The sequence below is a fragment of the Sander vitreus genome, chromosome 11, assembly GCF_031162955.1.
Source record: "Sander vitreus isolate 19-12246 chromosome 11, sanVit1, whole genome shotgun sequence".
Classification (NCBI taxonomy): Eukaryota; Metazoa; Chordata; class Actinopteri; order Perciformes; family Percidae; genus Sander; species Sander vitreus.
Window position 1 is genome coordinate 16,286,406 of NC_135865.1, and position 21,820 is coordinate 16,308,225.

General features: G+C 39.4%; 2 protein-coding genes across 3 annotated transcripts; both read left to right on the top strand.

Annotated features, from left to right (window-relative positions):
* Positions 1–3,371: 3,371 nt before the first annotated feature.
* hoxd4a (homeobox D4a) lies at positions 3,372–7,089 on the top strand. The gene is made up of 2 exons (XM_078261922.1): positions 3,372–4,708; positions 5,121–7,089. Exons 1-2 carry the CDS (start codon positions 4,237–4,239, stop codon positions 5,417–5,419), a joined length of 771 nt encoding a protein of 256 aa, XP_078118048.1. The 5' UTR covers positions 3,372–4,236; the 3' UTR covers positions 5,420–7,089.
* Positions 7,090–8,488: 1,399 nt separating this feature from the next.
* Positions 8,489–16,802, top strand: hoxd3a (homeobox D3a). 2 transcript variants are annotated; one of them, XM_078261920.1, is made up of 4 exons: positions 8,489–8,898; positions 12,748–12,807; positions 14,459–15,023; positions 15,150–16,802. In XM_078261920.1, the coding sequence occupies exons 3-4, from the start codon at positions 14,576–14,578 to the stop codon at positions 15,899–15,901; spliced, it is 1,200 nt and encodes a 399-aa protein (XP_078118046.1). In that variant the 5' UTR covers positions 8,489–8,898; positions 12,748–12,807; positions 14,459–14,575; the 3' UTR covers positions 15,902–16,802. The 2 variants fall into 2 exon arrangements, with proteins under 2 accessions (XP_078118046.1, XP_078118045.1); XM_078261919.1 differs by having other exon boundaries at positions 8,490–8,898; positions 14,459–15,038.
* The last annotated feature ends 5,018 nt before the right edge of the window (positions 16,803–21,820 follow it).

Here is a 21,820-nt window from a genome sequence, read left to right on the forward strand (position 1 = left end):
AAGCCTCTGATTTGATGCCCTTCCATTTATCATACCTGCCTCACAGTGGCAGCCAGCCAAACCTCAACATCATCAGCCCCTCTGCAGGGAAAGGAGAGGAGGAGCAAGACTGCTCTGCATTCTGGGATTGGCCTGGAAGAATGAATACCATCAGTCTCATTGTGTCATGTTCACTGGGGAGATATTTGAGCACAAATCATTGATGCATGTTGAATGTTTTTGTTAACACTTTAGCGGTCAAGAGGCTTCAGTTACATGATATAATCAGGACTGTCCAGTAAGGAGCAAAAAAATAAAGAGGAATTCTTGAATTAAATAGGCCTAAATGGAGAACATCACACGATTATTAATATTAATGGTCAGAGACCCAGTTAAGATTTTGTTGTTTGTTCAAGAATTTCATTAATAACTTATAGACCTGCAAATAACTACAATGCCAATAAAAAAACAAAGTATTTTCTATTTCGTCCCAGTGCACCGCTGTTCCCATTTCTATCATGGCAATTACAACCTACCAGCTTCCTCCTTTCTACGACTTGTGCTCAGTGCACATCAGTGTAATCGCCGTTATTGAGTAAGTGCAACTTTGAGGGTTATTTATGGGCCTGCGCGGTGTTGTGAGTGGCTGTGAGGAAACACGTGATGCCATTAAAGTTTGTTTTATGGCCCGGGACTTGACAAGCCAAAATATAATTCTCATTGTGTATTAGTAAGACCGTTCAGATGGGTTGGAATAGAGCTTGAATTGGCAGGGAGCTATTGTACCAGGCTGACTTTTCCTTCAGCATGGATGTGTTTGACCCACGGTGTGCCATGTGTTGCCGTCTCTGCGGTAAGCTGTGTTTTATCATTATGCTCGTGGTATGGGCGTGTGATGTCACACGCATAGTGCTCAGGCTGTACTGTTTCCTGCCTCTAAAAGCGGCAACAGTGCGCGTTCAGGACAGAGATATAGTCAGCCTGGGTGATGCTGGAAGGAAATCGCGTTTCATTTCATTACTGCGTTTGGTTTGGGTTTAAACCTCTTAAGACTCAATCGATGCTTTTTTTTCGGATGGTGTTATTGACGTTGTTGGTCTGATTCACTGCTACATGATGTAGTTTCTTGATTGCATTGAGCTTCTTATTTGCTTGGAGGCGGAGAAATCAACCTGTTGTCACCAGAGTTTTTTAAGAATCTTGAACAATTAGGTGAAATATATTGAAGGCCTAATCAAAACAATACAAGTTTATGTACCGTCATTATGTTACAATTAGGCTATTATTTTCAAAATTTACAATTCGCTTGTGTTAACCACATTCAAATTAATAAAAACAGCATGGAGCTTACAACAATACAATCAGTGTTCTCTTTTTTGTATTATGTTGTTGCGGCTTTCTTCAGTGTAGGCCTAATGTATTTCTTCTGCAGGCCTTTACATTATTAATCTTCTCGGTAATTGTTAGACAGTCCAGTTCAATACTGGTTAAATAATATTTTATGCAAAGTTGAAAGGGAATTTAGCTTTATTTTCTAATATCCGTCAAAAAACGCTCCCTTCTTCGCCCGAAAATGTGATAGGCCTCGTGTTTTCTATTGCTCTAAAACGCTCAATTTGGAGGTTTCGGATAGATAAAGCTTGTAATTGTGATGAAAAAAAAGAATCGAATTGAACTAGTTAGCCCTTCGTTTAACACAAGCTGCCAGGAAACGCTGACTTTATCATTCTTTTGTTGTGATTCTCGGCTTTGACCCGTCTGAAGGGCTAGCAGGGGAAGGTGAAAGACAGGTCAGGCTGTCTAACTAATATTGAAATGTGAAGTGCAAGAACGAATTTTTGCAGTTTCTATAATTTATCTTTTAACTGTGGTTGAAACGAATACATTGTTTTTTTGTTGAAATTTGAATGCAAATTTGCAGATTGGAGATATAAGCGTCAATTTGACTTCTTATTTAGCTGCTTTCTGTTTCATTCTCACATTTTAAAAGCCTGTGTCTTAACTTACAACTTGTCAACATAAATCAAGCTGAAAATGTAGCCAAAACGATAGGCCTACATTAAACCAAACGACTTGATGCACCATCCAGTAAGTTAGTAAAAATGTTCCTGCAAGCATTTTTTCTTATTAAAGAAGAAAACATTTCCATTTTTATTCAAGCTTTTTGGGCTGAATGTCTGGCTCAATTTTTATTCAAGCTTTTTCACTGTGACTTGAACCCAGAGTCACATTTGACCAAATATGCTTAAAAAAAATATTAATAATTTATTTCCCCAAATCTGACAAAGCGTCATATAGGCCTATATGTGGCATAATAATTTAGGACTGTTTTTGTCATAAATTCTCAGGTTGATATCATTATTTGGATGAAATTATATGGTAATATTGCGTTTTGTGTGCTTGGAAAAAAATATTTAGATGCTACTGGTCATTTTGGAAAATCTGAACCATTTTTAGCTTTCATTCATTGTAAGGATGTGTCAGATGGCCATGGTGGTTTAGTTAATGGCTGACGGGGAATTGGTAAACTTTTGCACCCTTTGAGCTGTCACCAGGACCGAAAATAATTGAACTTTTTGATATGTTTGTAAATGAATTAGTTTGACCTTCGTGGCCTCGAGCCTCATCTTTTGGTGCAGTTGTGATAAGCTCTCCTATATTAGCCAGAAACTATCTAACGGTTATTGAGGTTTTAGCATTAGTGCCATATTTAACCAATGCTTATCTTTGATTACGAGGTAACAGCTTGCAAAAGTGAAAAGTTATTTTTTATTATTTAAATATATAATATTTGTTCTTGATGATGAACTTGGACTATGATGGAGGGAAGAGGACCCGCTGCACATAAGCCTGGGTTGACCTAAGCTACTGACTGATATTTTCGTTCAGTGTCTTTTACTTGTCATTTGCTGCTTACATTGACAGGAATGTCCCTGGGCAGCAGTAACCTGTAGGCCTACAGTTTTCTTTCTTTTCCTTTTCTTTTTTTTTAGACGCAGCACTGTCATTGCTTTTGACTTGAACTCAAGGAGATGTTTGTACCAGAAAAATACATTACAAGGAAATCATCAAAACGAAAGAAAAGGAGAGAAAGTTGAGACTGAATGGAATAACTACTACTACTACTACTACTAACACTATTATTATGGCCTAGAGTATGGTTTACCCCATCTGGTTGTAATGCATGCCTCTTATTTTCGTATGTAACGTTGTTTCGGTGAGCCACTTTGTACATTTTGTTTGGCTGAAGTGCTCTACAAATAAAGTGCTGCGGTTATGGTTGCTAAGTGGCCAGTGTTGCTTGCCGTCGTCTATATATACCCTGTAGAACCGAATTTGTGTGATAAAACCACAATCACAGATTCGATTCTAGGGGAGTATATGGTCGATGAAAAAACTTCGACTTAATGAATTGCCATCCTATTATGAGACGTTTGGTGCCTGACGTGCTGTCAGATGTTACAGTGACATTATTGGTTTCTGAATGAGAGTAAATCCGACAACATCACACTTCACAAGAAGGGTCAGGGCATGCTGAAACTCTATAGGCTCAAAGGAAATCTGACGCAACAATATTTAGCTCAGTTTGTTGGAATGAAATACCAAATGGATTACTAAAAAAGACACAGCACACTCTGTAGCGTCTTCCTCCTGTGGGTCGCTACATTATTGATTCCCAGAGGCTGCTGCTGGCCAATAGGCTCCTGAGACAGTTTTTTTTTCAAAGGGATGGGAGCAGATGAAGTGATGAGATTCGTCTAACTTTTGGATGACCCCTTCTTGACAAAGACAGTGTCCATCAATTGTCCTCAGTCATTATTCCCTGCTTTTATGCCAAGGGGCTTTTTGTATCTTTTGTTGGTTTCTCTGTTGAACACCATGCCGTCAAGTTAGACCTTAGAAACTGATATATTTTTATATCTCCATGGAGTAAAACAATCCCATGCACAATCAGCGTTTCCTATTTCTTTATAATAGTCTATATAATTTTAAAGTTAAATATTGAAGCAAGGTTGGAATTATGTGTATTTTCTTATTTTTCCAGCATGCCTTTTTATTTTCCAAATGTGCATGCAGGTGTTTGAGTGCAATATTTGTTTTGTTTGTTTCCACCGGGGTCTAATTTTGAATCTTAAGTTAGATAGCATTGCTTTTAGTTGTATGTTTACCCGTTTATGGACCAGCATCACCTCTATTGGCCGATCTGGTCACATGGTTCGCTAACTTTATTCAGTTGAAACCAAGTAGGAGGGCTTTATGGAGGGAGGAAAAAAAGACAACTCGAGAAAAAAAATTAGTATTTTCTACCTTCAGAAATTAATGGCCATGAGTTCGTATATGGTGAACTCTAAGTATGTGGATCCAAAATTTCCTCCCTGCGAGGAATATTCACAAAATAGCTATATACCTGAGCAGGGCTCGGACTACTACAGTCCATCGCAGGACACAGACTTTCAGCAACCAGGGATCTACCCACGGTCAAACTACACGGAGCAGCCCTTCAGCTGCAACACTGTGCAGGACTCCACAGTGCAGCCACGGGGTCATGTGCACGAGAGATCCAGCCGCTCGAGCCCCTTCAGCGCACAGACTGAGCAGGGCCCCCCGGTCCAAGTGGCCGGACCCCGGACTTGTGGACAGCAGCAAAACACAAAGAGCCTAAATGGGATACAGTCCAAGCAGCCTGCAGTAGTTTACCCCTGGATGAAGAAAGTCCACGTAACTACTGGTAAGATTTCCACTTCTTCTTCTTCTTCTCCTCCTCCTCTCATGGACCAACTGAGACCTGCACTTTAGAAATCATTCAGTGTAATATTTATGGGAGTCTTTGAAAGGCCTCGCCAATTACACAAGTCATAAATTTTTATAGCTCAGGAAATAGGCCGCTAGGTGAGCGCCTGAAAGCTCCTGAAAATACATATTGACCGGTTGTAATGGTGCTTAAATCTGCAGCAAATCTGTTTAAATCCAGTTAAAAATCACTCATTATTCCCTGCTCTCGCTTCCATGTGAATGGTCTTAAAGTTTGAGCGCCCCGGGTATAGATAGAGAGACTCGTCTTGTTGTATTGTTTTTTCCTGCATGCTGCATTGGCCACATTTGGTGACTTTTTTCCCTCTTGTTTGTTTTCTTTCTCTTAGTGAACCCGGATTTCACAGGACCTGAGCCCAAACGGTCCAGAACAGCTTACACCCGGCAGCAGGTTTTGGAGCTTGAAAAGGAGTTTCATTTTAACAGGTATCTGACCAGGCGGCGACGGATTGAGATTGCCCACACTCTTTGTCTCTCCGAAAGGCAGATCAAAATCTGGTTTCAAAACAGACGGATGAAATGGAAAAAAGATCACAAACTACCTAACACCAAGGGCAGATCTGCCCCATCCTCCAGCCATCTGCAAAGCATCCAGAAGGATAACCAGACTGATATCACATCATTATAAGAGAGGAAGAAGGTGTCACACCTTTATAGAAATAAACTGTACATAAAAAGACAGAGGTTGAATCTGACTTTTTGCATGGACTGATGTTGTTTTTAGCCTTTTTTTGTTTGTTTTTTTATTTAACAAAAAGACCCCAGCAGCGTTGACTCAAGACTGAGTCAGAAAATCAATCAGTCTTTATAAGTGAGAGATTTGAAAGTTCTTCCTTGTTTTAATTCCCTCAAAGAGACACAAAAACATCGAAACAACCTTTTTTTTTTTTTTTTTTGGACGTTATACCCACCTGAGGACATTTAATGAGAAACCTCGGCTGGTTTCATGGATTTAAACAGTGTTGCAGCTCTTCTCACGTTGATTCACGCTGGTTTAAAGATTGAAATATCTTTATTGAGAACAGGGAAGCCCTTGGTTAAAACATCCACACACACACACACACACACACACACACACACACACACACACACACACATCTTATTTCTGTGTATCCTATTCAAACCTCACATTAAACGCACAATAGATATATAGCCTATATATATATATACTTGAAGGAACCATTATTTCCATATAGAGCACGCCAAACACAACCTACTTTCGTAAGTTGCAAAACCCCGTTGAATTTTTCAGTTCCACGTTTCTTTGTGATTAGTATGTTTTAACTTATTTTGTACAATAAAGCTTTGGAATTTTCTTAGCCTAAATTATATTCCCAAAAGCAAGACATTCCTGTGTGCATACTATTCTGAGTGCCCTTATAAATCTCTCTTGACATCTTTGTAAACAGTGTACATTTTCAGAGACTCTCTCGTGCCATTTGAAAGTCTTATATGAAAGATCATTTGTTCCTGCATGGTATCAAATTGATAATGGATTTTTTTTTTCATCGGAAATAATCAGATCCAGAATATTTAGGAGTATAATTGTTTATTTTTTACTTGATATGATTTTTTTACGTCATTATTTATTTGTTTAAAACAAACGTGTACATTTTCGTATAGCACACAATTTTAATTAAAAGTAGGTTATTCGTTAAACTTTAATTAATCTAAAATATGTTTGAACTCTTGTGGATTATTAGCATGGCTTTATGCAAAGTTTTAGTCTTTAGTTAATGTGGGAATCTTGTAGGTTTTCGTTTACACCGAGCTAACCGAGGGGGGCTTTCACGTCACGTTTCAAGACAGATATTTTTTGTTTTTTGTTTTATACCGTCATTGTCTTCGGACAAAAAAAGCTCAGAAGCTCTCCCAGTACGAAGAAGTCTTCTCTGTGAAGTCTTCACGATGAGAGGCTTGAAAAGGTATTTCATCCGAAGGTCGACAAAGCAGCAGTGGCAGGTTCATCCAGGGGACACATTTCAGCCGCAAGGACTGACCCCAGCACCCCTGACCCGCCGGACAAGCAGCCTTTTCTGTCCCAGGCGCTTTGGTTTGGAGGGCTTCTCCACACTTAAAAAGCCAAAGCATTCAAAGCCAGAGTCAGTGCGTGAATTCCATAGTTTTTACACGTGTTTTAACAGTATTTATATCGAGCCCTTAAAAGCAATGTGTGCATTTGTCTCCCCATGTCAATATGCAATCTTTTTGTTTTTATTTTTGTACATGCTTTTTACCTTGTATTGTGCATTGAGATGCGAGAAGTATATTGAAAAAAAAATAAAGATTTCTACTGAATATGCATTTAAATGATTTCAGAGGGCATAATGTCGCGAGATTTTTATTTTTTCCACTATCCAAATATATAGATTTAGTGGAAATAAACTTTCCCGGGCACACTGAGGTATTTTATAATTTATCTCATGCTCAAAACTTTACTTTCATTTTTATAGGGTTATTTAGTGACGTTTTTGTCAGGTTTTGCGCCATTTACAAAAGGATCACTTTTGGTGGGAAAAGAGTTTTTCTTCAGTGATATCGTGTGGAGCCATATGGACATATAGCCCCCATTTTACAAAACATCCACAAATGCACCAAATGTGCGCTGCATGGGCAAATTCAGCCTCTTGTTATGTCAAGCATGACATTTACGAGCACACATATGGATCATTGCTCTACCATAATTGTAGCATGTATTTAAAACCATGTTAAAGAACGAGTTAGCTCTTATCGAAAGGAGCGATTGCGCAAAAACATCCTCATGACTTCGTGATGGAGCTTTGCAAGTTGATTTTCTTCAATGAAAACTGTTTGAGTCCTTTAGAAGACTTTGACCTGACCTTTATTACAAAATAGGCTAGTTGTTATAGCATACGCGAGTCTTTATTACAGAACAGAAACACAAATGAAATGTACTGGCCTCGTAGATTCAAACTGACAAATAAAAACTTTTTCAGAGGCGGTGGTCCTGCTCCAAAACCAGAATACGCCACATTTATCAAGACATACACAAATAATGAACTAGGCCTATATATGTGATATTAAACCCCCATGTGCTTCACGAGCTATGCCTTTATTGAATATGGCCCACTGCTACATTGACCTCTGACCCTCCACAGGCAGAATCAGTCCTGATGCAACCAAAAGTGGCCATACACGGGCATGTGGAAAGACAATCTTCAGTCACTCAGCAGTGTTTTTTTATCCCCAGTGACCACCATGTGATCCCCGCTGAGCGCACGCGGGCCTACAGGCGTGCACATGGCTCTTAGCCTATATGTGTACGTGTAAAATACCCGTGTGTGTCATATAGATTTAGAGAGAAGCTGAGACAAAGTGATGCTACCAATCCACCATCCTGCCATAAATGATCTGCACATAGATGCTGAAGAGAAGATGAGTGAGGGGGGGGAGATAAGTGGGGGAGGGGTGTGTTATTAGCACAATTGGACAACTAACCTACCTAATATAGGCCTACATTACTAGTTATTTTTTAAAGATAACTAGTGATTGCTATATTCTATATATTATTCAAAACATTTAATATCAAACGTGACTTGTCTGAGATTCTGGTATTAAAACATGAATTAAAATGAAACATAGGCTATCACACAGCGTCCCCCCCCCCCCCCCCACCTCCCTAATTATCAGGTCAGAGCAGCCTACTACAACGTACAGTGTGTAGCCACACTGACCTACATGTCTGAACAGCAATAAATGGGAGCCAAAGGCAGTGCCATTTTCAATGACACTGCACCCAGTGCAGGAATACAACGTCGTTGCTCTCCATCCGGCCATATTTGATTTCCAGCTGTTTTTCGCAGAAGCCTCTCCGAGCCAGACAACCCCCCTAAGATATATTAAAGTGCGCTGTCTGCATTCAGAGATATAATCCAGAGACTATACCACTCCGCTCTCTATTCTCGACCACGTGATTGTCTAAATAATTAATGCAGCACGTCCCCCTAGAAACACGGCGTCGTCATTAATCGCAAGAACTCTATCAGACTTGAAAACTGAAGAGATCCCCCAAGAAAATAATATCCGATAGCCGGCGCAACCGTAGCCCCGCACTTAAGCAACACATCCGAACCGATGGATGTTTGGGTAGGTAAATATTTCAGCATTTTTCATGTTGCCAGAGTTGGTAAATGACTATATCAAATGTCGTGATTTTTGATGAATTGCTGTCTATGATGTGTGCGCTCTGAGCAGGGCTGTATGCTGTGTAAGTCGCTGTATGCATGTCTTTCTTTCTTTTTTAATCAAATATGTTAGAAATGGTAAAATGTTTGGGCTTGTTGTTTACGCATATGTCTTGAAAGGGATTGATAGGATGAATGGTAAAAACTTAAGGGCAGTGACATGTATTTATGGGTGCTCGCTCTGAATAAATGCTCTTTCGGACACAGCTCCGTGTGGTCCCTCTACAGGGCCCACTGATTCTTTATTCAGAATCTATTTCAGATTTTTACCAGTTTAGTGCAAAAAAAGCTACTGTTTTTTAAGGAACGGCATTAGATTTATAAATTGCTAGTAGAAATTATCTTAATTTATAGTCTTAGTTTTCAGCATAAAATAAATAATATGTATCTTTCTTTTTTTTGCTTGAGAAGACAATGGTGGATTTCTCCTGTTTTTTTTTTGTTATTGTTAGTGGGGGATGATTTGATTTTGATTTCCAAGAAGTCGTGGAAGTTAGGGCAGGCTGACAGTTCTGCCTCCTTGTAAATCATTCTCAGTAACTCCTGAAAGGATTCGAGGCTGTTGGGGGGGCCGGGCGAAACCTGTAAATCTTTCACTTTTATTACCCTCTGAACATATGCTGCGACGCTACCAGTCCTGCATCCCTTCTTCTTATTCCTCTCAGCAAAGATAACCCACCGCTGAACTAGCCGACGCTCTCTGCGGCTCCAACACTTCCTCTTCCAATCCATTCTTGTCTTTTACAAAATATTTATTAATGGTTATAAAACCCTGCCATTATTTTTTTTTCATTGCTGTGATTGATATTGAAAACAATGCAGGAGAAGACATGGCTCTCTCACTCTTTGTGTTTGAGCAGTGTGTGAAGACAGACACAACAAACAAAAGATGATAATGTGGTTTATTTGAATACAATCCAGTCCCAGCTGGAAGAAAAAAACCCACATGTCGTTTATTTCATGAATCATTTAAAAAAAAAAAAAAAATGCACATCCCACATCATCGCAGATACTGGGCGAGTAAATAGGACATCGAAAGGAAGTAGACCTATAATAATATTGTTTTACAATATTATCTAAATACTGAACTGTGGTGCGTTTAAGGCCCACTTTGAACGTTTTATTGTGAAATTTCCTCTTAAGAGCAGTGAGGAGAAAATCTACAAAAGCCTGGAAATTCCAAAGCTGTTGTAACATTTAAAATGCAAAGAAATGTATTATATTAACCTACGCGAACACACTGCACTGCATGCTGTAACTACTGCTCTGATAGAGAATGTGCAAGTCTTTGTTATTAATACCTTAACAATATCATAATAGAATGCTTGTATTTAAATACTGAAGTGCAGGCGAGTTGTAATTCAGGAGGAGATGAAAAGAAATAGGCAGTGGGACATTTCCACACAGTTCAGATGAGGAAATAAACGCCACCCTTTATCAAAATGGATTGGTGAGGTAAAGCTCGGTTGTAGAAGAGAACAATCACGTGAACAAATATGCTTGTTTCTTAAGGCAGTGCCTTTATTTGCCATCACAAAGCTTCCGAAACACCCCAAAAACCCTAATGTGAGCTCCAAAATGTGTACAGGCCTATCCGTTTCTGAATTTCTGTATATTTCAATGGGTGATTGATTGCCAGGGTATTTTTTTTTTCTGGAATAAGGATACCTTGTTCGCTTTTTATTGGTAGTTGAATGCGAGTCCTTCCATTCTTTCGGGAATACTGTCTCCATTGGTATATGGAAATGTCTGAAAAACAGCAAGATCAGGTTTAGGACAGCATTGTGTACAGACAAAGGGTGAAGGATTTATTCTAGAGACTGCGTGGAAAGGAACTGAGACTGAGAGGGAAGCTGCTTTATGATGAATTGATTCGCAGGTAAGCAATCGCATGGCATAAAGCAACCTTTACCCACGGGTTAATATAATGCAAGGAAATATTTATGATTTATTCCACTGAAAAAGGTGATGCTTGTTAATGTCGCTCTCGCCGGCGACCGTGCGGATATGGAGTCCAGCTACCTCCTCAAAAGCATATTCATATATATATATATATATATATATATATATATATATATCATTTTTAGAAAGCCGATCAAATATTATCGACAGATTGAGCTCCAGCTGCACTGCTGCTTTTCAGCTGATTTCACGTTTCGATGAAAACCGGCTCGGAGGGAAGAAGTAGGAGAGGAACTTTTCTTTTTGACTCTTGGATCGTAAATCACATTAATTTGTTGTCTTATCGTCACAGTGGCGTTTGCCGTGATTTATGTGGTTTCAACTATATGGCTTTGTTAACCTGCAACGTTATATTATACACGAATTCATATTGGATGTTTTGAGGGATTGCCGGTCTGGATAGTGAACAAGGATAAAGGCAAATACTTCATTTTCCTACTATTTGGATACGATTTTGGCTCACTTGATTTCAGTTAATTGTAACTTATGTAAAGTTGAATAATTCTTCTTTGTAAAAAAATAAATATAGGCCTGAGTCGCAAAGACAATAAAAGCTTATTTATTTTGTAGCATTTTTAAGTCAATTATTCCCCATTATGCTCAAATTCTGCTTACATATTATTAGCTGTTTTACGGTGGATTTATGTGCACTACATCTTTATATCGTGTGCAGCTGCTGAATTTCTACAGAAATTAACAAAAAGCAGCATTACCTATATAGCAAATCCTTTTCCTGCAACTGGTGATTTCACATTTTGTGAGCAGTTCGTATTTTCTCCAGAAAAAACAGACCTTGCATAGCCTATAGAGACAATAGTAATACACTGTTATCAACTGCAGTTATTTCTTGCATGTAACAAACATTTTTCAACAATAACAAAACCCCTCTCAAGTGCTGTTAAACTTGAATATGAACATAATTTGAAGGGCTAACCAGGAGAAACGACTAACTGGGATAATAACTCTCCACATTGAGTCCGGCCCATTGTGTGAACCAAACTTACCGTAACAACGCGTAGGCGAAAAACACTGTTGTTTGAAAAGAGGACCATGTCTGCTACTAGCAGCCTTGTGTGCTCAAATAGCACTTCAGGCGCAGATTATCGACCAGCTTTATCACATATTCCACGTGGAAGGAATCTTAAATCTCCATGATCGTATTTTAAGTAATTATCCCCAAATACGAGCAGGGAAACAGGGGTGGTTTCACAGTAAAACAACAATTCACTGAAATGTCCTGAGGTTTAAGTTCTACTTTCTTGCCGTCGGTTGAGCATCTTCTTTCAGTCCCCGCTGAAAAGCTGCATTACATTTAGTTGAAGGTTGAGTCTACTTGAAGGCAAACTGCTCGTTGTTCATTAAACTTTGCCTTAATGCTGAATGACCCAAAGGTCACCTAAAAAGCTTATGACTGCTAAATATTTGGACTGCTCTTTGTGTAAGAAGTGCGCATGTAAGACTTTTCTCTTTCAAGCAGAGACTTGGGGGAGAGAAGTATGCCATAGGCTATGTGGTCATTGCAGTGGCAATTCAGTCTTCCAATTTAGCTAAATTAAACGGGCCAAAATTAAAAAATAAATAATTGTCCAGTAATCATTTGAATTAAAATGTATTTTAGCTTTGATAAATAAATTACTATAATTGTAATTGTATTTTTTTAAGTGGTAGAGAAGATTGGGCCTGATGATATTAATCTTTTTTTTTTTTTTTAAATATATGCATCAAATGTCAAGCCCATGTGATTGAAAATAAATTGTAATGTGAAGAAACATATTTATTTCTCTTCCAGGTCGAGGTGGGAGCAGTGATGAATGCGTGAGGGATATAAAAGAGATTTGCGCAGATTTCGGTGAGTAACATTTCTTTAATTAAGGGACTGGACAGCACAGACCAACTGCTAACAAGGTGAATGGGTGATTTGTTATTAGGCTACATATTAACGCTCACAGTGTTTCACAGGAGGCTTAAATCACGAACACAGACATGAGGGATGACTTTAACTCTGCTTGTAGGGGTAATTATTTGCGCAGGCCAGAGTCCCATTCCAATATAATTCTACGTTTGCAAAGCTGCATGAATTAAGCCAACAACAGCCCACTTAATACTATTTTTCCACAAGAAAATAAAATATAAAAAACATTAGGCTAATTATGTTTACATTCCTATCAAACATTACTCAAAAACATGCAAATTATAAAACGTAAAATCAAGAATCAAGAATTTCACCATTTCATCCTACGATTCCCACATTTTTACCGATGCGTAATGGTCAATATTTCCTGTCTCTTTTTAACCAGCAAAAATATCTCCAGTCATTCACCTCGGTGTTTGGCTGCAGACTCGCGCCAGACAGAATGGAGGCATCGTTTATAAACTGAGCCTCTGTATGGGAGAAGTCGCCGAGTATGAAATTCTTTCCCTTGCCTTCCTCCTACGCTTAGTTTTACACTTCTGAGGGCTGCGAGTCTTGAGGACTGTTTTGCTTTTCATTCCTCTCTGAGGCCGTTTACAACCATAACATTTGCGGTCATAAATTTTGCCGCGGTCCACACTGACAGGTGCAATTGTTATGCACGGCGCAGGCTTCACCTCCTCAAGCCACCAACATACAGTATAGTACAGGGCCCTTTGATATTTGTGTTTCAACTTATAGTTCAAATGCTGGCGTGCCATCAAACATATCCTGAAAATTTGATATTTTTTTCAGAATATTTGTTTTGTTTTGTTTTGTTTACAATTAAAGGTAGGCTACATTTTGCTTGACTGGGCTAGAGGCAGAAAACCAACCAACCAGCCAACATATAAGGGCTAAGGCATGTGTGTAAAGGGTAATGAAATATGTAACTCCCACCCCCACCCAACCAAACTCTCTCTCTCTCTCTCTCTCTCTCTCTCTCTCACACTCACTCACACACACACACACACACACACACACACACACACACACACACACACACACACACACACACACACTATCACCTACATTTGTGATATTAACATTAATAACAAACAGTGGAGGAGATTAGTATTTTGCTTCTTGTGTTCCAAACGCATATGTGAAGCCTTGGTGGGCTATATTTCTGCTGCAGGGAACAATGCATGACGGGCTTTGTCAGGGCTTGTGATTAGTGAAAAGGGTATTGTGTCTGTGTGTGTCAAATGCTGATTCAGCTTATTTCTGAGGGACTCTTAAAGGCTCCCAGAGAGTCTTTTTAGCTAAAGTTAAACTTTAACTGTTTTGTGCCAGAAAGGAGTCAGACCAGCTCAAATCTAGGACTGGGAGATGTATTACTGTTGGACACTGTAAAGACAGTTGGTAATTTCTAATTTAATGGCTGCTGTAGCCCATAGCAACATGAGCAGAGATTATCCTGGTTTATAGCGGATTGGTTCATTTAAATCCTGAATCTCGAACAGTCTAAGGTTAAGGAGGTTGCAGCTAATGAGTATAGGTCTTATTCATATGTGCCCTCATGAGTCTGATATATTTCTCTGTATAGGTCACAGACTGGAGCAACGGTGGGAAACACCAATCACGTGAATAAACAACATCCATGCCATTGGATCGAGTTGTTTTGTCGATTGGCTTGATTGATTATTGGATTTGAATCCACAAAATGCAGAAAGCAACATACTACGATAACTCTGGACTTTTTGGAGGGTACACCTTCCCCAAACCAGACTCGTACAACTACGGCCCCGCTCATCAGTCCTACCCTGCTTCTAACATTGAGAATGACTACCAGGGCTCAGTGTGTCCCATCCAGACCTCTGCTGTCCGGCCACCAACCCTCAAAGACAGTGACCTGAACGGAGACTGCATGCGGCAAAGCAGCAGTCAAAGCAACAGCAGCAGCCAAGCCACGAGTATTGGGGAGCAGCAGGCAGCACCTCCACTGTCCGCATCCTCTCCCAGCTCCAACAGCTCTGCGTCCCAGAAGAAGAAATCCCCATCCAGCAGCGCTTCCAGTACTGCCACACCAACCCTCACTAAGCAGATATTCCCCTGGATGAAGGAGACCAGGCAGAACTCAAAGCAGAAGAGCAACAACTGCACCAGTGCAGGTAGAGACCATGATGGTGCGTGCATATGTCTTTTTATAGGGGAGGGGCTGGGCCTTGTCGTGCTTAAGGTTTATTATTGCATTGATAATACAAAGAGGCTAAGATGAAGCTGTGGTTCCTTTACAGGTGGTGAGGTGAGTGATGAGAAGAGCCCACCGGGACCAGCCTCCAAACGGGTCAGAACTGCTTATACCAGCGCACAACTTGTGGAGCTGGAGAAGGAGTTTCACTTTAACCGCTATCTCTGTCGCCCTCGGAGAGTGGAGATGGCAAATCTGTTGAATCTCACCGAGCGTCAAATAAAGATCTGGTTTCAAAACAGGAGGATGAAATACAAAAAGGACCAGAAGTCTAAAGGGCTCGCACACTCTCCCCTGGGACACTCCCCGGATAGAAGCCCGCCGCTGAGTGGCCCAAATCACATTGGATACTCTGGCCAGCTCCAAAACGTGAATAGCCTCAGCTATGACGCCCCCTCGCCCCCGTCTTTCGCCAAACCCCAGCCAAACATGTACGGTTTGGCCGCGTACACGGCACCCTTGGGTGGCTGCATCCCACAACAAAAGAGGTACCCGGGCTCTGAGTACGAGCACCACGGCATGCAGAGCACCGGCAGCTTTGCCAACGACAATTTGCAAGGCAGCCCCGTTTATGTGGGTGGGAATTTTGTTGATTCCATGCCAGCCTCGGGCCCCATGTTCAACCTCGGCCATCTTCCCCACCCCTCATCCACCAGTGTGGACTACAGCTGTGCCGCTCAGATCCCAGGAAACCACCATCATGGACCCTGTGATCCCCATCCCACATACACAGATCTCACCTCTCACCAAGCGTCTCAGGGAAGGATTCAGGAAGCGCCTAAACTCACGCATTTGTAATATGTGGTTTCTGTGTGTGCGTGTGCGTGCGTGTGTGTATGTGTGCCAAAATTATGTTGCGCTCTTTTTATTACCTCACTAGTCTAATAACTACACTCCAAGCGAGTCGTGTGTATTATTACAGTATTATTGATATTAATATTAATGCTATTGTGTAATTATTTTCTAAATAATGCAGCTTTGTCCATTTCTCTTGAATATTTGGAGATGCGCAGAGGCAGCCAGTTGTTCTTCTTTTTGTTTGTTTTTTCTCAAGTGCAATGCGCAATTTTTGACTGAATATTTCATGCCGTTACTTGAAGGTAAGTCTTGTAGATCACGAGTAGAAGCTCTTTAGAGAGAAGGACTATTAGGGAAATTTTCGTCTGTTTTGTAGGATCTCATTCTCCTCACGGACATCCTATTTATTTATTTTGTATTATTTTGCTTAATCTTTCGTACTAGCATATAGCCTATTTATTATTTAAGTACTTTTGTATTGCACCTTATTTATCGTTTATATGCGAGTATTTCTAAATGTGGAGTCTTTTGTAAGATTGGACAGATCAGTGCACTTGGAAGTGTTGGCAAAACAGGGTTTGAAAAATGCGATGACTCGCAGTGTATTGTTAAAAAAAAGCATTTCTAATTGTAAATCTGGGATAAATGGGGCATTTGATAGTGTATAAACACCACTATATGTCCATGATTAATCTTGTCTCAAACCTAAAGCAAAACGTAGACTATCGAAGTATGAAATATTATACACCAGCATGTCATTTCGTATAGTCCATTACTATTTTAATTTGTCTTCCGTTGTTATTCATTTAGTTGGATATCCATAAATTTATGAAACCTTAATGATATTGAAATGTTATATTTTATTGTGTTTAACATTTTGTAAATAAAGTGCTCAAACTTGTATTTTTTATTGCATTTTGTTGATTTTGTAAAACACCCAGCAGCAGTGGTCACCCACTGTTTTTGATTATTTTAATTCCTCCCAGTGACACTGTCAGGTAACAGTAGAGGCTTATTGACTCCACAGCTCTACTGCACAGTCCAAACAGGGAGAGCCAATCAATAATTAGACACCAGGATATCTAAAACTCATCAGACGGCTCTATGCTTCCAATGCAAACTGCATTTCAGCAGGATAAAAGGCTCTGGAGATTATTGATGTTTCATTGGTTTGAAGGAAGTGAGTCTATGGGCTTATTGCATCTTCCACGTCACATATCATTTTTTAGACTTGGCCACATGATTACCTTCCAATCTGCTGGGACAAGAGTGTAAGCTCTATTTAGAGCAAAGCTCACTGGCTGTCTAATTGATTAGTACACATCTTTAAAATAATGATTCATAAACTGGACACAGTGGAAGTATAGACATATGTCCATATACTGATGGGTAAGGCAGAAGAGACTGGTGACAACACAAGCAAAAGAAGAAAAAACTTGCTTTGACATTGGAAATGATGCAACGATGGATGTGCGTGTATTTGTGCACGCGCAGTATTTGTGTGTGTGTGTGTGTGTGTGTGTGTGTGTGTGTGTGTGTGTGTGTGTGAGAGAGAGAGAGAGAGAGAGAGAGAGCGAGAGCGAGAGAGAGAGAGAGAGAGAGAGAGAGAGAGAGAGAGCAGTTCATCCTTTATTGCTCCTGGAGAGCCATTTCAAAGCTCATTAATCAAAAACTCGTCGCTTTCAGACTCCTCGCTGATCCCTCCTCCTCCTGAACAAAGCATTTGCATTCCAAATCCAAGTAACACATTTCAAACCGAGCAGCCTCAATCTTTAATGTTGGGGGAGAGTTAAAAAAACAACAACCCTACTTTGTTCACATATTCTGAGATGATACATCTTTGGATTTAAGAGCGCATTAAGGCAAATGAAATCATCATCATGACTTTAAATCCGTACAGGTCCCACAGTCACAGTGTCCCGAAAACTTTCAGCCAGTTAACTGAATCTGACTTGGCACCTGAATTATTTAATAACATAGCTTTTATATTGATTTCATCTTGTTTCATAATTAATGTATTACTGAATTGTGGCTATGAGCTACTACAATAGGCTACAAATCACCTCAGTATTCAGTGGATGGCGGCCATTTTAACCCCGGGTGAGCTCTTCCTTCTTTCTTCTCCCCCACTGCAGCTTTCTGCACCGCCCTGGTCATTTATTGAGACCTTATGATCTTCATTAAATAACATTTGGAAAACTGAACGACCAAAACAAGCTGAATATTAGGCTAATAAAATAATTATATGTAATAAAAAAAAATATTTTCTGTTATCTGCATTATTTTGCATAAAAGATCAACTGATTCAAATGAAAATGCATTGGAAAACGTTAAAATATTTCATAGAATAAAACATATTTCTGGTAGGCTATGCCACGATCTATTTAAATTTTAAATAGAAAAACATAACTCTTAAACTTAATGGCGAAAATATAGGTTACCATGGAATCAAATTAGGAAATATAAAAGTCCAAATATCACTGCTGTAGCACCAAATGGAGCAAATTGAGTTTCAGATGTTATCCTTGCCATCACGCCCCTTAGGCCTACTCTGTGATTGGACATGGTGATGACATCAAATTCAACAATGTGGCATGCGAAAAGGAAGTTTCACGCAATTTGGAAATAACAGCAGCATAGTTCCTTTGATTAGAGCTGCTCTGCAAGAAAATACTATGTAAAGTGGGGTCTGGTTAGAAAACTATAGGCTATGAAAACACTTTACAGAGTCTTTTGTTGCTATAAATGAGTCTGAAACGTTTTGCATGTAAACGGAATAAGATGTGGCTGGAAATATGCATTTGTTTTAGGTTATGCTTACATTTTGATTTGCAATTTAATAATTGAATCATAGCAATAAAACAGTGAAGCAACAAAATCTTTGTTGGAGCAGGCAGTGCGGTTGGGCATTTTGTGTTCCTGATTGGATAAAAACAGAGCAGACCACGCCTGCTCAGTGAACGGTAATATTTACATATGGGGAAGTAGCCCTACCGTAGACTAACTATTAATGAGAACAAGAGGTGTCAGCAGCCACGGCTCATCTATGTAAAGGCTATCTGGAGACAGACGGTTATTTAATTAAACCATAGGTAGGCTATTTTTTGTATGCTTGTAGAACAAAAGAGGTGCAGTCACAGCTGTTTCTTATAATTAATGAATTGGGTGCAGGAAGAAATATTCCATAATGTTCTCTAATCAGACCTAGAAGAAAGTTGGTGTGCACAGAACATATCGCGATGATTCCTCTGTGCAAGTGAGCAGCATCTCCATCCCATAAGAGGGCTTTACACGCGCAGCCTGGCTCGAGAGACAAGAGGGAGTAGGAGTTGTGAAAACGTCGCAGACGAAGAAATTAAGATGATTAAGAAAATGTTTCGTTCTTTGACTTTTATTAAACGCGTCCTATATCGAACGAAGTTAATGTGGATTATCACCGGACAAAGATTGAATGAATATCACAACAAAGCAGTTGACGGAAGTGAACAGAGAAAGGATTCTCATCTCAACATAATCTGCCACAAACTATAAGGACTGGTCCGTAGTTTGTTTCAGACCTAAAGAAAGGCGTGGAGAGAGGACGTGAAAGAAAAGGGCCCCTGAAGGTCTGCTTTGGTTTTATCATAGCATCCCTCAACTCATAATTATTTTCTGTAATGGAGCAATACTTTATTGTATCGGTCACTTCTGCTGCTGTCTCTTAAACTGTGATGAAACGCTCCAACTGTGATGATTTTAAGAAAGTTATTGTAAAGTGCAGGAGTTATTATTGTTGTTGACTTTAATGTTATTTTCTCCGGTTAGAACAGTTAATACACAACAAACAGCTTTAAATACCTTTTTGCAGGATACAGTTAGTTTGCTTAAAAATAGTTTTTATGATGCTGGGAAAGTTAATAGATTATTGATGTGGACCTGTGTTCGTTTATTTGTTTATTTATTGGCATACTTGTCTTTAAATATAAACTCAATAACTATTTTGTGTTTAATGTAATTGCTACATGTTTCTAAGGATAACATTATTCTAGTATTATGCCATTGTGTGATGTAAAAGTTGCAACCAATAAAATTGCCAGTGACCTAATTTAATGATAAAAGAGAATGTATTTATATCTAAATGACCCATTTTTTTCTTCAAATAAAGGACTTAATTTGCCTTGTCATTGTATGTTTTTTCATCTGATGCTCGTTCACTTCTGAAATATTCATTCATATTACAGGAGAGCAAAAAGAACCTTTTTGTTTTAATTTGTAAAGAAGATGCCATCTTTTTCCTCACAGTAGTCCACATACACACACACAGTGCAGATTTTATATAAAGGGTTTACACCCTAATTTTTGTCTCAGTCCATTAAACTGATAGACAGGATTTCATTTCTTTCCTCGTTTGTGTTGATGTTCAGTAATTCTTTGGTATCAGACACGAGGAGGAAGGACAACTGATCTGTATCTCTATCACACACCCTGACCCTCTGTAAATACTGACAGAGGATGTGAATGTTAGAGAACAGCATTGTCAGAAGTCTTTTCTGTCCTCTGGCCTCTGCTGTCATTAAGGATTCACCGCACAGTGTGTAGGTGAATGAGCAAAGGAGGCACACATTCAGTTCTGTGTTGTTTGTCAAATCATAAAGCCTACACTGTATTTTCCTTCTGAAAGGAAACAGACGATACATCCCCATATACCTCACATTCATGTGAATACTCATTATTTGTGTATTGGTTGCAGGGGGCTACATCTGTCCTTCTAAAGAGGGCATATTGAATGGTAAATGTCTGTACACACAGAGAGCAAAGTAAAATCATCACTAAATATTTAGTTAAATTCTGGACTATATCCACTGAGGAACAACTGACTGATAGGGCTGAGGTAGGGTTGCTTCCTATTTTGCAAGTTCTACATCTCAAGCACCTACAAAGCTTAAAAATGAATCTTTACCCTGCCAGCTCCCACTCTCCTGTAACTGGCCTCTGCAGCTGACGGAAATGGATTTCCAGTGAAGTGTAGGTGGGCCTTTGTTTTGCACACTCAGTATGCCATAACAGCAGGGTTATGGGTTTGTGCATGTAAAATATAAGGATGAACCACAAAGAAAGATGAGAATTGATTAAGACTGAAAATCTGAATCTTATTCCTTAATACATTGAGTTTTTAAGTTGAGCATATAGGCTTGCTGATTCATCAAACACTACAACTGCCTAGAATAACTAGCTGAGGAACCTCCCTACATTGATCATGCATGTTGTCACAGAAACTGATGTGCGTGGATTTATCGCAGCTCTTATGTGTTAGTGATATTGATATAATTGTAACTAAAATAAATGACTCGCTCCTCTGGGTATGATTTAGAGGGCTTGGCCAAAAGGCTCTTCTCCTCCTTCCTCGTGTGAAAGATAGCTCACTGATGTGAGGAAACCTGAAGTAACTCATACATTACCCAAGTCTTGACTACAATGCTCTGGTAGTCTATATCAAAAAATATTAGTGCCTCTACCCTTTTCTGATGCTCATATGGATTTATTTCACGGCATTTTTTGTATGAAATTATGAGTGAATAAATTGCATCTTCATTTATCTTCGAAAAAACCCTTCTGTGCTGACTGCGATACTCAGCTCTCAGCGCTTTACATAATTATATTAGTCTTCTGCTACACCACGAAATTGATTGCCCAGGAAAATGAACCTGGCTTTGCTATAAATTACACCTATGGATCATAAGAAATGTGTTATTTTGTTTAAAATAGTACCTAATATAATTAGAGTTCTAATTCATGGCAAGCTACAAGTGTGCCTATTACAGTAACAGGGTTTGGAATTTAACCTGTCTGCTGGATAAAGAATGATCCTGTGTGGTTTTCATTTGTAATCCCAGACACATTATTTCAGTAAAATAGTCTGTGACTTTTAGATATGAGAGA

Coding starts and splice junctions, on each gene's coding strand:
- hoxd4a (XM_078261922.1), top strand. CDS start 4,237: ATGGAGGGAGGAAAAAAAGACAACTCGAGAAAAAAAATTAGTATTTTC. Junction 4,709..5,120: donor GAAAGTCCACGTAACTACTG/GTAAGATTTCCA, acceptor TCTTTCTCTTAG/TGAACCCGGATTTCACAGGA.
- hoxd3a (XM_078261919.1), top strand. CDS start 14,576: ATGCAGAAAGCAACATACTACGATAACTCTGGACTTTTTGGAGGGTAC. Junction 15,039..15,149: donor TGCAGGTAGAGACCATGATG/GTGCGTGCATAT, acceptor GTTCCTTTACAG/GTGGTGAGGTGAGTGATGAG.